This window comes from Phalacrocorax aristotelis, chromosome 3, assembly GCF_949628215.1.
Source record: "Phalacrocorax aristotelis chromosome 3, bGulAri2.1, whole genome shotgun sequence".
Classification (NCBI taxonomy): domain Eukaryota; kingdom Metazoa; phylum Chordata; class Aves; order Suliformes; family Phalacrocoracidae; genus Phalacrocorax; species Phalacrocorax aristotelis.
Genome location: NC_134278.1, coordinates 11352415 through 11368961, shown reverse-complemented (window position 1 = coordinate 11368961; position 16547 = coordinate 11352415). Strand labels below are relative to the sequence as shown.

Here is a 16547-nt window from a genome sequence, read left to right as displayed (position 1 = left end):
GCGTGGTTAATCTTCTGCACATGCAGCTGGTACCAACAGTGGATACATGAATAAAGCCAAATGTGGACCCAACTACTCTGCTGGCGAGCAAGTAGAGATCTCAGCACCATAAGCCCTTAGAGACTGTCATGCAGATATTTAACTCTTGATTTATAGAATCCAAATAATAAAGTGGTCCCAAATGTCTATATATTTTTAGATTAAAATTTGCTGTTCACTTACCCCATTTTAAAGTGCTGAGAGCACTTTAAGATAGTCTTATTGCAGACAGTGCATGAACACCCACGTTCATCTAGCTGTGTCTCCAAATCCCAAACTTCCATCCTAGCTTCTAGATTACTCTAATATATTAAACTTACAGGTTTGCCTATTATATCACAGATAATTAAAACATTTCCAGATACCTTAATTCCATGACCTGCTTTCATACAGCAGTTATATAACATAATTAGTAGAAAAGTATATAGGCATAAGTGCATGGCAGACACTTTGAAATCCCCAGAGGAAAAACAAGGAGTGAGCGCAAAACATTGTTTCATTTTATCTCATTCGGATATGAGTATATCCCCCCTTTATAGTTGTTTACTCTGAGCAGGCCTGGATTAAAGAACCTGACTGGAACTGAGAAAATTACACAGGTTTTTATACATCCATTATCAGAAAACTTCTGTCAAGTCACGCAAAAATAACTAAACCACATTACACCAAACCTTTAGCAGCTCTCACATCTAATACACATTTGCTTTCAAAGTCCTATGGGTAATACTGTGTGTTTTAATGAAACTCTGGAGTAAAAGGCAAGCTCCCAAGAAAGAGCTCCAAAGCTGTCTTTTCCTAAGTAAACAGCCTAAGTAAGTGCAAAGATTTTGCGGCTGAATGACAAATAGAGCAAACAGAAAGATGCTGGGAAGTGAGAAGGGGTGACAAGCCCAGACAGATCAGGTGCGTGAACTGAGCCTGTACATTTACCTTTTTGTTTCAGCCTTTCCTTCCTTAAGTGTCTCTTTTCTCGGCTGCTGATCTTGGTCTGCCAAACTCCTACAACACAGAGCAAAGTTCATTTTCAAGCTAACAAGAAACCTCCTTTACTGCCTTTACTGCTTAGTACCAAGGTAAATAGCTATCTGATTCTGATGCTGGCTGTAAAAGTGGCATCAGGGCAGCAAGTGCTGCCCTGGTCTCATGCAGCATCTCCCCTGCATGCAGCGTTTGCTGCCTCTGCAGAAATGCATTACATAAGAAATCCCCATCGCAAACCTGTCTGTCATGTGCCCTGACTCATGTAACTGCACATATTCTTCTGTCCTTTGTGTCAGCCTAATGTGACACCCCTTTCCCTCGGGGGAGATGTCACAACAGAGCATCAACCACCTTGTATGTCTGACAGCAAAGAGAAGTTCATAAAAATCTTAACCATCAAACAAGGCTTCAATTTACTGGCTTTCTCTAGCCCTGAACATACCCTAAGACTTGTTCTGCGATGTGGAGACCCTCTGCCACGCAGCTGATTTCCACATGCATTCATTCACGCTGATGGGGCCACATTCTGCCTCCATCCATGCTCTCCATGACCCAAGAAGTCAGGGGAGGGACTGGCACAACTGGTTAATAAAGAAAAAACACAGTCCACAGATGTCACTTGAGACAAATATCTTCCTTTTCCGAACCATCCCTGAATAATGCATGAAACAGTTCAGCTGGCTCATCTGTTCAGAAAACTAAACATGTTTGAAGAAAGCCTCTGCTGTTTCCCATTCTCCTCCAGCAGCCTTCCACTCTGCTCCTGACACAAGGGCCCCCAGGGAGGACTCTGGTCCAACAGCAGTGAGGGCTTCTCTTGCTCTCACCACCACACTAATCACATTATAATCTTTTAAGCCCAGAAAAGCTTAGAATTTGTTGTTTTCAATATGACCTTTGGTGGAGGGGGGCAGAGGGGGGCTCATGGGATGCAATGTATTTTCCAATGAAATTCCAGCTGCCTGAGCCTTGCTAGCCTCTGCCAGATTTCTCTGCAGATTTGCTTGCAACTAAAGATCTTGGCTCTGTTCACAGGTGTGCTAGAAATTGGCTGTATATTACCCCAGCACTTTTAACAGCCTCAATCATGGGCACAACAAAATGCTGCCTGGGAAGACCACAGCTTCAGCTGTGTATCAGCATGGCAAAGGCCACAGGATTCGAGTAAGAGCATGAAGACAGGACCTTGCTACCCAGTGGACCTCTGGCCACTTCAGAGATGCTTCCTCATCTGCAAATTTACCATCCCTGTTAATGCCAAAAGGACCTGAGAGGTGTGGCAGAAAAGCACATGGCCCCTGTCCGTGTAGTTACATGTGGTAAGGAGCAGGGGATAGAAATAACTCTCAGACTAGCAATTTTTCCCAACACTAGAATAGTAGAGAAGACCTCCCTTTTGAAATACTTCATCCCATGTTATTATTTGCTAATATAAATCAGATAACAGACGAACCACATCTATTTTTACCTTCTTCCTCTTGCAGTTTGTCTTCTTCCACAGCAAGCAGATCTTTTGGCAGCTCCTTGTCTGAGCACTGGGCTTTCCTCCTCTTCTTAGGCTACAGTACACAGGAGATGCATGGCAGAAAGATAAAAGAGGTATTCATTACACTTCATCGTGAAGAAAAAGAGAATCAGGGCAATAGTTTTGAAATGGAGACCACATGGTGGTACTCAGAGAGCAGTAGGTCACTGGAGTCTTTAAGTGGGTGCAAAAGTCTTCCTGAGCAAATTCTATTGCAAACTCCAAACCAATGAATGCTACAGCTTTTGGCCTACAAAATTTGACTCATCTGCTAGGTTAGAAAGCTCACATTTTAATTCAGACACCTGCTCTATAGTAAGACTTGCATTCATCATTCCTATGTCCTAATTTTCTTACTATAAAGGAGGAAAAACTAAAATGATTTACCCCCTTGACAATCAGCAATGCTGAAATCAAGAGTTAGGACCCTGCCTAGGCTTAACCAAAAAAAACCCCCACGGAACAGCCTATTTTTAAAGGAGGTATCTGTAATTTTCACTAATCTGAAAGGGCACAGCAGTGGCTGAGGCCAATTTCATGTGGCTTGACAAAACAGTAGAACTAACCTTAAGCCTTCAATTTTGAATGTTCTAGTTTTAACACAGTAGTTTTTGACTTTTCCAAGATGGGATACCCCTGCCAGGAACACACTTCCCTGCCCAGGCTGGGGGGCTGCTCCTCACTTGGAAGTATCTGTAAAGCACAGACACTTTCCTCCACACCAGTAAGAGTGCTCAATGCCCAAGATAAAACCCATGCCCAGACCTAAGGAAACGTCCCATCAGAGCTGGAACTGAAAAACTGGAGATCCTAGTTCCCACTTCTGGGCTTGGACCATGACACTGTCACACTTGTGGTGGCTGTGACAAGCATCACAGTGTGACTGTGCCAGAGCGTTACTTGGTCTTATGGTCCTAAGTCATCTTTTAAATGCTCCAACAACAGGAACAACAAATTATCTTTAAAAAAGGCTACGAAATAGGGAACATCTTTAAAACAAGTGTGTCTTGAAAGACAATATATAAACTCTAAAACTCTTGCTGGTACCTTGAGGAGCTTTTTCTCTCTGATGTTGACTGATGTTACAAGCTGGCCATTCACTGGAACCTGGAAGATGGACAATAAAAAAATGCATCAAGAAATATATGTGTACATGTGTGTATATGTGTAAATATACACATGAATACAATTACTTCAATACCTTCCTATAACACACGTGATAGGCTGAAGGACACAGCTAAATAATCCCCAGTACAAATCTGGGCTAAAATTTGTGGCCTTGTTCCAATTTGAGTTAATTTATTCCAAATTAATTAGTGTTAGCTATCCCTTATGAATGGAAACCCAGAAACTCCACATAGATTTATTCCAAAGCAGATATATTTGTGGTTTATCCTAAGATTTGTCTAGGATCAAAGTTGTTTTTCAAACAGGGTAAGCCTGTCTTTAAAAAGCAGCATAGATAGGAGGCGGCTTATTTTAATTCTTGTTTACTGGTTGGGGTGGACCTTCTGTGCTCCCTCAAGACTATCTGACCAACTAAAAGAATACCTTTCATCCTTCCTAGATCCTGTAAAGTAAACTCTGAAAGTTTAAGGACTTTTCACATTACAGTTTGATTAATGTCTCGGCTGTCTCAGAATTCAGTGGCAATGACCAACTTCCAGCTACAGGGGTGGGAGGGTGTAAATCTGCAGCTGAGACAGCAAGGGCTGTGCCATCAAGGGCCACTGCACGCAACACCGTGGCAGCAGCATCCAAGAGAAGGCAGAACCCCTTTGACAGGTGCCTTTCTTTCCCCGACACACACAGGAGCATGTGGCTGAATGTATGGCATTGCTCTCCCTTGCCCCGGCTGCCCTCCTTGTGCAGTGCCACCCCTGTTCAATACTGCCCACGTTTCCTCCAGTCCCATCAGACCTCTTGGGATGCTGAGCTGAACCCACAGCTCACAGCAGGGAGTTTGATCCAGGCTGTCACTGTAGTCCTTGACCCATCTTCCATCTCTGCCTGGGGCAAGGGGCAACAGGGAGCCCCGACGCCTGGCAGGTGAGGACAACCCCGCAGGGAGCAAAAACCCTGGCTGCAGCCCTGAGCTGTCCCCTCGGCATCGGGAGACAACGGGCACCCTCTCACAAGCTGGTGACAAAGGGGTTTCGGGTGCCCGCAGTCCTCTAGGGGAAGGGAAGACTGCTGATGCTTCCCACGGTCTACTCCTTCTCCCAACCCTCACAAGTCATTTTTGTCCCAGAGAGGCTGTGGCAGAGCTTAACCACACGCACACTGCAAGATGAAACCTGCTCTGATTCGGCTGCAGAGGAGCAGTACCCGCTCTGCGCCGCCACAGATGCCGTTAGCAAGGCGAAGAATAACACATGCAATTAATGAAAAAGAGAGATAGAAATCATCACGCTCCACCAAACACTGTACGGTAAATTCGGAAAGCGAAATCCTGGTTTTATTTTTAAGAAAGCTCACTGGGTGGCCACATCCCTTTAGGCGATGGGGACACCACCCCAGACGCGAGAGGCAAAGACTCAGAGCCACCTTGTGACCGGCAAGATTATAGTTCTCACACAGGCACATAGGGACTTAAGGAAACTCTTTTCCACAGAGCAAGAACTTTTTGTGTGTTATCCCAAAGACACTCCAAAACATCATCAGGACTCGAAGCAGCTTCTTCTGAGAGATGAACCAGAGTTATTTCTTAGACACCAAAAAAAAAAAAAAAATCTCTGCTGATGTTTGCAGTGATTAGTTAGCAGCAAATAAAATGCTGTGGGTGATTGCCCATGCCTGTCCCCAGCAAACCCAGCAGGGCTGCAGTCCTTCAGCCTGTCAATGCTTAGTTCTTTGGTATTTTGAAGACATTTTAGAGAGATTTTTCACAAGTCTTAGAAAGGTCTGATTTGACGTGCATGTTAAAGACAGCACGACAGGCACCTGCGCACTGGCCGATGCTTTGCCCTTGGAGGTGCCTGCTTGGAAATTTGGACCAGTTACAAACTCGTGGTGTACAAGGGTGTAGCATGGACCCAGCAGGCTGGTGCTCAACTGACCCCCCACCATTATTCAGAGGAGCAGCCCCAAAATTGTGGACTTTGCAACATACCACAGACAACAGCAATTCTGGGTCTTCCAGTAAAATACCAGAGTTAACAGGAGCCAAAAATCTGCCTAATTACATCAGTAATTCCACCAGCTTCAAACTGTAAGCTTAAACCAAGTAGTCCACATCTCTTTAATCTTGCTTAGCTGTCATTTGGTATGTTCACAGTTATATTCTTCTGAACATTCACTAGCAAAATAATTTCTTCTGTGTTAAAACCCAGCAGCGTTTTGTAACAGTTAGCAAGGCCATCTTTGGTTTTTCCCACAGGTAGTCATCTCTCTTCTGAGACTCTCAGGTTCCTTTACTAGAGGCACTCCATAAACCCCGCCACAAAACAGACCATTTTGCGTATCCTGCTCTGCTGAAGGAAAAAAATCCCACTGTGCCTGAAGCAGGGAGGGAAGCAGCCTCTCACATAGGATGGGAGACATAAAATACACGATCAGGGGAATTTTGGTGAAAATTCGGACCCCTTAGATAGGGAAGATCTTGAGCTTACATGATTCTTTCTTAGCATATGCTTCTGTCCAGTCAGATGTGTGAAAATAGAAATACATCATGTCTTACTGAACAACAATTTCTACAAAGTATAAAATGTTGGGGGCAGGCTTCCACTATATGACACAGAACTTCAGGAAAACTGAATTTTATAGCATGAGTACACGAAGGGATTAACTGGCAGAAGCCACACAACATGAAAGCGCAATATTCCCTTCCAATCTCAACAAAGCCTGGTGATGTCCCAGTTCTCATAATGAGACCTTCAACATTTCTCAAAGATTTGCAAATGGACCTCCCAAACTAAGCCACTTTCAGCAAGACCGCCACCATCAGCAACAGAAACGGCAGCACCGACTTACGAAGGAAGGAGGAGGATGCTTTTTTGCCTTCTTTCAGACACACACAGAGGATAAGAGACATCCTACCTCCTATTAGCCTCTCTTTACTTCAAGATACTTCTGCAAGCATGAGGGACTACACGCAGAGACACAAGGAGGTGTCAAGATTGAGGACATTCAACTGTCTTCCTCCCCCAGGCTGCCATAAGCGAGCACAGCCTGAGGCTGTACAGAGCCCTCACAGAGGCTGGGAAAACTCCAGAGGGAAAATGGTGAGTCCAACAGAGAATTAGGCAACATGCAAACTATACTGGCTCTGACAGACTCACCTCAGCTGGGGCAGGATCACATTCCTAGACCACCTCTCCATATAAATGACAGCAAGCAAGAAGCTGGAAAAATTGCAGCACTTTGTTTTAATGCTTTGCAATCTGACTGATGTATACTTTTACCAGAGGAGCACAATATTTCCTACTTAAATGATATTTCATCTGCTAGGTAAACATCCCTCTCTCTCTCTGCATCACTAAGAGGTTAAAAATACACTGTTGACGGTCATTTACTGTATCTCAGGGGTCTTCATGCTGACCGACGGGCTATTCAGCCCTAAACACAGGCCTGGGACTCCTGAACCTTGCTGCATCCTTCCTAATGAGCAGCTGAGATCAAGAAAAATACCAAACCTGACCACTGACTGATGATCACCAAAAAGCCCACCACTCTGGTGATGCTCTTCTTTCAAACCTGAAGTATCCGTTGCTTCTCCAGCATCCTTCAGTAATAGCAGCAACTCCCTTCCTTTCATCACCAAGTATTTTTACCGAGTTCAACTTCCTTTCAGTGGAAAGGTATTATTCTAGCCTGATCTTTTGTATTAAATCCTGCCTTTATCCAGCCCCTTTTCAGGCAGTAAGCTGGTTGTATGGCTGAGGAACACCACCCTAGTCTATTCTTCCCTTTCGAAGCCTTTAGGACATGGGATTAGTCACACCTCTTTATCACGCTGCTTGGCCATTATGAAAAGGAAAAAGGTATTTTCATTATTTTATTGCATTTAACCTAATGGACTCATTAAAGAGAAATTAATTTTGTCAGGGTAATTTTTTTTAAATGAAAAATGCAGTTTTGTACAGGGAGAACACACCTAAACCCACCGCATTGAGTGACTAAATAAACTCATCAGTTCATTTCTAAATATATTAAACAGAATCTGGACTTTTGGTGGAATTAGACTTAGCATATTAATTTCTATTCACATTCTGTGCAACAATGGAAATATTATTTTTAGTTCATGGCCATTTGGTTCATGACCCAGTGGAACAGGATTTCCCCCCCACCCCCTGCCTTTTTTTCCTTTACATGTAACCTAAGGTTATATTTCTGATGATTGCTCTGAAATTCTTTATTCTCTTGAGCTAGCGTTTAATTTATTTTACGCTGTTAATATAGTTCTAAATAAAGTTATAAAGAAAGAAGGCAAAGTGATAGGACTTCAAATGTTAAAAAATACTGGATTTGATCATTACTATATAAACCGTGTATTCAAATCCATAAAACTGTACCCCTAGACATTTACCATTATTAATTTCAATAGTTTCATAAGACTAGTCATTTTCACAAAAACAAACACCTTGGCAAGTGTCTGTCAGGTCAGGAAGTCTACTTTCAAATCTCAGTGCCACCAACTGGTTACAAGATTAATTAAAAATTATGTGAACATTCGCTTCAGGTTCACTAACTGCCCTTTGCCCCACCTGGGGAAGGTGCTTAAAATTGCCTTCCTTAAGAAGACATGCAAAGGTTTCCCCAGCAGAGGGATACTAGGACAAAATAAACTCAGCGTGTGAAACCCAAGGGAAGCTATTATATGCTTCACACATTGGAAATCAGGGAATTCATTTAAGAACATGAATAAAGATTCAGAAAATTGTTTTCAGCTACCACTTTCAGAAAACTCCAATTAAGTGGGTTGGACACTGGAAATGAAAGGAAGCAGAAACTACCCCATTCTGGCAGGGGGTCTGTGAACACAAAACCATTTCCAGATTTAAGAAATGCTTCAATTAAGTTGTTTCCTAGTGCTCATTTCCAGTGTAAAAACTACATTTTTTTTCACCCTCTGTTACACCACAAGATAAATGTGGTGGACTTAGGCCAAAAGGCTACACTGGTATAGCAAGAGCAACAGAAACATGCACTAAATTAAAAAGAAAAGAAAATTTTAAAAAGAAAGAGGAAAAGAGAAAAGAACAAAAAGAAAAGGATTTTCTAACCAGGGCACTAAAGAACCTCCCTGAAACATGCTGTGTTACTACTAAACAATATATCATGGCACTCTTCAGCTTTCTCAGTAGATGTCCAGCAAGCTAAAAACTGAGCAGAAAGTCTTCATTTCTCTCAGCATCCTGTATCCTCTGGAAGATCTGGTCTTTGCTCCCTACACTATGCACTACGAGTCAGATGTCTGCAATACCACTTGCGGTCTGAACATGGGTTCTTCTCTCCTGTGCACAGAAGCGCAAGCGCAGCCACAGGGTGAGCAAACCAGAGTGCTGCTGTGGCCAGCCAACAGCTTGTATTGCTCCATCAGCAGACAGTGAGCAATCTGCATGACAAACGCATTGGGAAATAAAGCAGCACGCTGAGTTTCATTAATTCTGAATCAGATTTTCATAAATGGAAGCAGACATCCTGGCTGGTCTGGCTTTGCCACGTGGTCCTGAGCTGATGACGGACTTCTGCCTGGGAGACGTATTTCCCAAACCAACAGGAACCAGGTGAATGAGAAAGGACAAGCCTGCATTTGTCAGAAGAGAAAGTTTAGGTTTAGGGTTTAGGTAGAGCAAGAGTCCACTAGAGAGACAGGAAGGCACCAGCTTCAAAGAAAATGACTCATTCAGTCCTAATAGCTAGAGGAAGGATAACACAATGACAGTTTCCACTAAGGTGACAATGGGAAGCCACAAAAACATATTGTGTTAGTTAACAAAGGAAATTGAGAGGCTCTTCATGCATGCCAGTAAAGGAACTTCTTCGGGCCGTGCCTACTCACAACACTACACACACAAACCTGCAAAGGAGAGGGAAAAAAGAGCAGGATCTCAGTTTGTGATACTGTAAATATTAATCACTTTATTATTAATAGCTATTATTGATATGCATTAATATATATGAATACTGTGTTCCGTTTTGGGCCCCTCAGTACAAGAAGGACATTGAGGTGCTGGAGTGTGTCTGAAGAAGAACAATGAAGCTGGTGAAGGGTCTGGAGCACAAGTCTGATGGGGAGCGGCTGAGGGAGGGACTGAGGGGGTGTTTAGTCTGGAGAAGAGGAGGCTGAGGGAAGACCTTATCGCTCTCTACAACTACCTGAAAGGAGGTTGTAGTGAGGTGGGGGTCGGTCTCTTCTCCCAGGTCACTAGCAAAAGAACAAGAGGAAATGGCCTCAAGTTGTGCCAGGGGAGGTTTAGACTGGATGCTAGGGAAAATTTCTTCACCCAAAGTGCTGTCAAGCATTGGCACAGGCTGCCCAGGGAAGTGGTTGAGTCCCCATCCCTGGAGGTATTTAAAAGACATGTAGCTTAGGGACATGGTTTAGTGGTGGGCTTAGCAGTGCTAGGTTAACGGTTGGACTCGATCTTAAGGGTCTTTTCCAACCTGAACGATTCTACGAATAATACAATGTTTTCCCTGACAAAATCATTGCAGACAAATGTGTTCCAGTAGGAAAGAAGAGACTGTTGGAAGGGAAAATCACATGGGAAACACACAGAATGATTAGGCAGAATTCTATGGGAAACGCATGCTGGAAATACGCGACATTTTTCCTTTCATTTAAGGCGCCTGGCTGAGGAAAGAGGTGGTGCTCCCATCAAGTGGATGTTCCAAGAACCTCGGGGAAAAGGATCTGGGCCATCATCACAGTAAACCTCTTCCTCTGCACATATTTCCAGGGATGAGGTTGCCCATAGGAACCCCTTCAGCACTAACAGGTAACAGATACAGGCTGATGACAAGTAGCAGGAGCCAGAACTGCAGTTGCTGCCACTCATATTCAAAGGCAATTCCAAAAGAAAAATTAGAGAAGCAGCCCTAAGATGCTGCTGCCTTCGCTACATATCCTCCCACTGTCAGCCTTCCCAGAATACACGAGAGGCCATATACAGCAGCCATAAATACGGGGAGCTAACAGGTACTTGCCTCAGCTCAGCTGCTCTTATCTGACGAGACGCCTGGGGAAAGACAGAAGTTTCCCCAGCATAAGTGGATTAAAACCACTGTTCCAAGGAGGGGTGAAGAAATCACTTTCCTGGGATTTGCTTCTAATTAATTAGAGCAGCTTGACAACAAGGGATCAAGGCTCCATTTTAAGAAGGCAATTACCAAACTCCAACACCTTCCAGGATACTTATGAAATCAATTCTCATCCAAGACAGCTGTATGAAAATAACGTGCAACTGTGTTGCATTGGCATGAAGAGTACTGTATAACCTGAATAGGTGGGAGAAAAGGTCTATCTGCATACCTCCAGAGCTGAGGGGACTGATCTTTAGTTCTGGTGCTGTTAAGCCACCCCTGCAAGAGGCAAAAAGTATCTCCAGTTTCTAAAGACACTTCTGAAAAGCAGAAAGTTTTCTTTTGGGACATATCAGATAAGACATATTTTTATAAGTTGCCTAAGGAAGATTATATCACTGCATTTGTGCAAAAAGCTCTTCCTTTGAACTGATCAATTTGCAGAACCCCAAAACTTTTAATAAATACAAACCTCCAAAGTCAACATCAATCTTGCTCAGATCAGTTGGCTTCCAGCAAGTCTTGTTAGCAATTTCCTAAAAGACTCTTTATTAGGGAAAAGGCTATCCTGAAAAAGACTAAACACCCTCCAGATTAATTTCTAGAGTTTTTTTTGTGTGTGGCAACAGCCAGAACGTCACTTGTTATGTGTGATGCGTAACGAGATCACATTCCAAATGTGCTTGTATGATTGTGTTGAGGCCATGCATCCATTTGAACAAGGTTTGTTCAACAGACTTATTTCACACGGACTGGTAAGCAATTCAAACTGGGTCTTCCAGCGCACAGCCTGCTCTGAGACTAGTAATCACTCCATCCTGTTACTCTGCTATACGCAAATTTAACAACTAGTGAGATGAAAGGCTTGAAAGCTGCCTGCCAGCAGCACTGGCACTGGGGAGAGACTGACATAGTCATGCACCGTTGCATTTTAGTGACTTGGACCTGGGAAGGATTTGGATGGAGGTGGCTGGGAGGGCTGGGCTGTGACTGGGAGCTGCAGGCTGGGAAGGAGCCCCACAGAGAGCTGAGGGTATGCTGCACCCTCCAGTGAAGGCACCCTGGACAGGCGCTGGCTGCCTATTGCTATGGGGGATAGGGGCACGCAGAGGAAAGTCCTACATCAGAGGAGCTGCAGCCCTGTGAGAGCCGATTCCCCGGGAAGGCAGTCTCACAGCCCACCCATGGGGCAGCGGCTGGGAATCACTGGCAAACACGCATTCCCAAACTGAAAAAATAATTATCTGCCTAGTTTCTTTTAATTAAGATCTTGACTTATCCACCACTCCAGGATATGCAGATGTTTGGCTGCTGGGATATATCAACACACCTGAGCACTGGAGGCGATTCGTCTCTTGGCTTCATACCTCAGCAGGCAGCAGAGAGGGACTCCCATCCTGTAATAGCTCCGTACCCCAGCTTATGGCATTGGCCATGTCTATGGATGGGAAGACTTTGTTATTAATAGTAGCTCTGGTGCTGCCTTGGTAGACATTTTCATATGCAAATTTTGGCATATTGAAGGTGTTCCGCTGTTCTGGCATCCTTGCATCATCTAAGTGCCAAAGCAGCATGCAGTGTTTTACACTTACGTAAGCAGATAAAGTTTTTGCCTCAAGGATATGGTGTTCCAAAGACAGTGATAACATGATGGGAAATGACAAGGAGCAGAGGAGAAGGGGGGTAGGGAAAAGAAAACAAAAGAGACAAATAGAGAAGAGAAAGAGCAGAGTACTGCCATGGGAGGACAACCCTGATTTTTTCATTTCAGCATGTAAGATGTTTTCCCCAGGTCACCTCTCCTTAGGAGCTTTTAAGTTATTTTTCTTGATCATCCTCTTCTCATCCTCCACCTCCTTAGGACTGCATTTTGCCTCCTCTGCACTTACAGAATAATCGATGGGTCTCGTGTAGAGGATGATGCTACCCTCTGTAAATGTGACTGCTGGAGTCCGGCCCCTGAAGAGTAGGAATTGGCTTCATGCAGCAAAAGATGAGATTAAGGACAGAAACTGCAGATTACTTAAACAAATTTATCCCTTCAGTTTATCTCTTCCTCCTCTTCTTTCGTTTCTGTTATTCAGGCCTGTGAGGTACAGCATCTCTGACCAGAAAATATCTATTTGAATCAATGCCTTCAGCTGGAACTAATAACCCCACCACCGTTACAGCAGCAGGCCCCCCTCTGACAACAAGGTGGGTGCGCACCCCTTTCTGTCCCACGCTGCTTCCAATAACTGGTGGCTCTGCAAAATTTTAATTTGATTTGCAGCCAAGTCAAGTATCAATGAGTATAAAGCTATAATAAAATTGCTACTGAAACCTCTCTTCATCCTTTGACACAAGCAGTTCTGTTAGGACTGCTTTTTGATTTAATAGTTCTTTACTAATTCAGGGATACTTATGCTGTCGGTCCAAGATTCTGTTCTCACTGATGAAAGACAAAATGCCCTAAAAAGGAACAGCCTATTAAAATATAACTATAACACAACTAAAATTTAAAACTTCCATGACAAAGTGATAAACCCCTGAAAACTAGTGTTATGATGGAAAGCCTGACACATTTGTATTCATGAAGAAAAAAACCCATTTATTTCATAGCCCACCTAAAAAACCTTTGGAAATGAATTTTGGTTTTGTCTTTCTCAGAATTAAGACCTAGGAGATACTAGTAGAGGATAAGAATGTCCCAAAATGCTTGATGTATTAATTTTAAATACGTACTTACGTACGTTCAGTACGTTCTCCTGAGCACTTTACTTTCCATACCATAATACCTTAGTGAAATTGTTTTCTGTGATTCATACTGGGATTTTCTGCTACGGAGAGCTTACAGCAAGTCAGAGTGACACAACCGTGACAACGTCATATGGAAACTTCATTGCAGTGCCTCACATCAAACTCACAACATATATTCAACAAGGTGGCCATCGTCATCAGCTCACTAGTATCACATACTAACGCAATAATAACAAGGCTTTGATTCACAGTAAATATACATTATTAGCATATTGTATTTACACCGTAGCAGAGGTACTATACTTGGGTCCTCCTGCTCAGTATGACGAACATTATCTGGAGTTTTCATAATTCCCTGCAGACAGGATGAAGCCCATATGGAGTTACGGTGTTAGACAAAGTGGCGGACGAAAGCCCGATACTGGCAGTCCCAGCCCAGCAGCTCTGGCTGCCTGCTGCCTCGCAGTGTAAGCTCGGAGAGGGGCTTGACGCCGCCAAGGGCTCAGGGAGGACCACTGAGCCCCCTAACCCCCGAACCAGGCAGAAGAGAGGTGGGGGATGCAGCACCTCAAGGCAGGGCAGGCTGCCCGGGCGTGCGGGACGGGATGGATGGAGGGATGGATGGAGGGATGGATGGAGGGATGGATGGAGGGATGGATGGATGGCTGCAGGGAGGGATGGAGGGATGGATGGAGGGATGGATGGCTGCAGGGAGGGATGGAGGGATGGATGGACGGATGCCTTCAGCCGCGGGGCTGGGCGCAGCCGGGGCTGCCCGGGACGGTACGGATGGATGGATGGATGGACGGACGGACGGACGGACGGACGGACGGACGCCTGCAGCCGCGGGGCCAGGCGCAGGGGGCGCAGCCGGGGCCGCAGGGCGCACGACGTGCGGGGGAAGAAGCGTCTGGGGCGGAGGGGGGCAAGGAGGCTGGTCCCGGGGAGACCCCCGTGCCGGGGCGGGCAGGGAGCGAACCCCCCCGCCGCCCTTACCTGCGCCGTGCGCCTTTCCTCCTCCGGCTGCCGCGCCGGCACCGCCCCGGCCGCCCAGCCGCCGGCTCCCGCGGGGCCGTCCTCCTCCTCCTCCTCCTCCTCCTTCTCCTCCTCCTCGTCGTGCGCCCCCCCGGCGGCTCGGCGGCGGGGCCCCGGCGCGGCCCATCCGCGTCGCAGCCCCCGCAGGCCCAGCAGCGCCGCCGCCGCCAGCACCAGCGCCGGCCAGAGGAAGGCCAGCAGCCGCCCGGGCAGCCCCGGGGCCGCGGGCACCGGCTCCCCCGCGCCCAGCGCCAGCCGCGCCGCCGGCCCCAGCATGGCCGCCCCCGGGCCGCCGCCGCCGCTCCCGCCGCGGACGGGGACGGGGACGGGGACACGCGCCGCTCCGCTCCGCCGCGCAGGGAAGGTGCGGAGCCGTGCCGGGCGGGGGGAGCGGCTGCTGGCGGCGCGGGGGGCGGGGGGGGGGGGTACGGGGGGCCGCGCGGACACGTCTCTGCCCGCGGGAGCCTCGTTGCAAAGGGCTTGGCCGTGAGGTTGCGGGGGGGGGGGGGGGGGCGGGCGTGGGACCCCGGGCGCGGCCGATCGCCGCGGGGGGGATGTTCCGGGGCGCGGGGGAAGGAGTTAATGCACCGGATGACTCTTTCCTATGGAAGAATGAAAGCGGTACATTAAAGGCGAATGCGGCGCGGCTCAAAGCAGCGGAGCTGCGGACATCAGCGTTGATGCGAGAGCAGATGTTTGGCCGAGGAGCGGGGTACGCAGGGATGTTCTCAAGTGACACATTTCTGCAAATTCTCCAGTCTAGACAGAAGAGTCTTTAGGAATGCACGTCTGCTCTCAGGCGCCGTTACAAATATGTCATTATCGAGCAACATCCCTATGATGATTACAAGGATTGCCTGTGTAATGCAGCGCGTGATGCGTTCTCATCTAGTGCTGATCCTCAGAGAAATAACAGTTTATTACAGCTAGCAGAATGACAAGCAGAGTGCCTCAAACCACAAACCTCTTTGCTTTGCTGGATGGCAAATTTCCCCACCCACCTGATGCATAAGTGCAGGTGATGCTCTCAGAAAGCCTTTTTTCAAAATCTTAGAGCTTCTTTTAAAGTGACAAGGAAAAGACCTCTAAGATCATCAAGTCCAACTGTCAACCCAACACCCCCAGGCCTCCTAAACCACGCCCTGAAGTGCCACGTCTACACGTTTTTTTGAACACATCCAGGGATGGCAACTCCACCACCTCCCTGGGCAGCCTGTTCCAATGCCTGACCACTCTTTCAGTAAAGGCATTTTTCCTAATATCCAGTCTAAACCTGCCCTAATGCAACTTGAGGCCATTTCTTCTCATCCTATCACTAGTGACTTGGGAGAAGAGACCGACCCCCACCTCACTACAACCTTTCAGGTAGCTGTAGAGAGCGATAAGGTCTCTCGTCAGCCTCCTCTTCTCCAGGCTAAACAGCCCCAGTTCCTTCAACCTCTCCTCATAGGGCCTGCTCTCCAGACCCTTCACCAGCTTCATTGCCCTTCTCTGGACACGCTCCAGCACCTCAATGTCCCTCTGGTACTGAGGGGCCCAAAACTGAACACAGTATTCAAGCTGTGGCCTCACCAGTGCCGAGTACAGGGGCACCATCCCTGCCCTGCTCCTGCTGGCCACACTATTGCTGGCACAAGCCCGGATGCTGTTGGCCTTCTTGGCCACCTGGGCACGCTGCTGGCTCATGTTCAGCCGGCTGTCAACCAACACACCCAGGTCCTTCTCCACCAGGCAGCTCTCCAGCCACTCCTCCCCAAGCCTGTAGCGTTGCAAGGGGTTGTTGTGACCAAAGTGCAGGACCCAGCACTTGGCCTTATTAAACCTCATACAGTTGACCTTGACCCATTGATCCAGCCTGTCCAGATCCCTCTGCAGAGCCTTCCTACCCCTCAGCAGATTGACACATTGAGATGATAGTAAGTAGATCTTCATTGAGCAGATCTTCTATCGAGAAGATAGTAAGTAGAGCTTATTTAAATGC

The 16547-nt window shown here is 46.5% G+C and overlaps 1 protein-coding gene across 1 annotated transcript in view; it reads right to left on the bottom strand.

Moving 5' to 3' along the window:
* LOC142054322 (uncharacterized) overlaps positions 1–14933 on the bottom strand; it is a 31387-nt gene extending 16454 nt beyond the window's left edge. The window contains exons 1-4 of the mRNA XM_075086738.1: positions 14528–14933; positions 3593–3652; positions 2489–2579; positions 970–1038 (exon numbers count right to left, since the gene is read on the bottom strand). Coding sequence (XP_074942839.1) covers positions 970–1038; positions 2489–2579; positions 3593–3652; positions 14528–14842 — 535 coding nt within the window. The 5' untranslated portion in view covers positions 14843–14933. The remainder of the gene's footprint in view (positions 1–969; positions 1039–2488; positions 2580–3592; positions 3653–14527) is intronic.
* Between the last annotated feature and the right edge of the window lie 1614 nt (positions 14934–16547).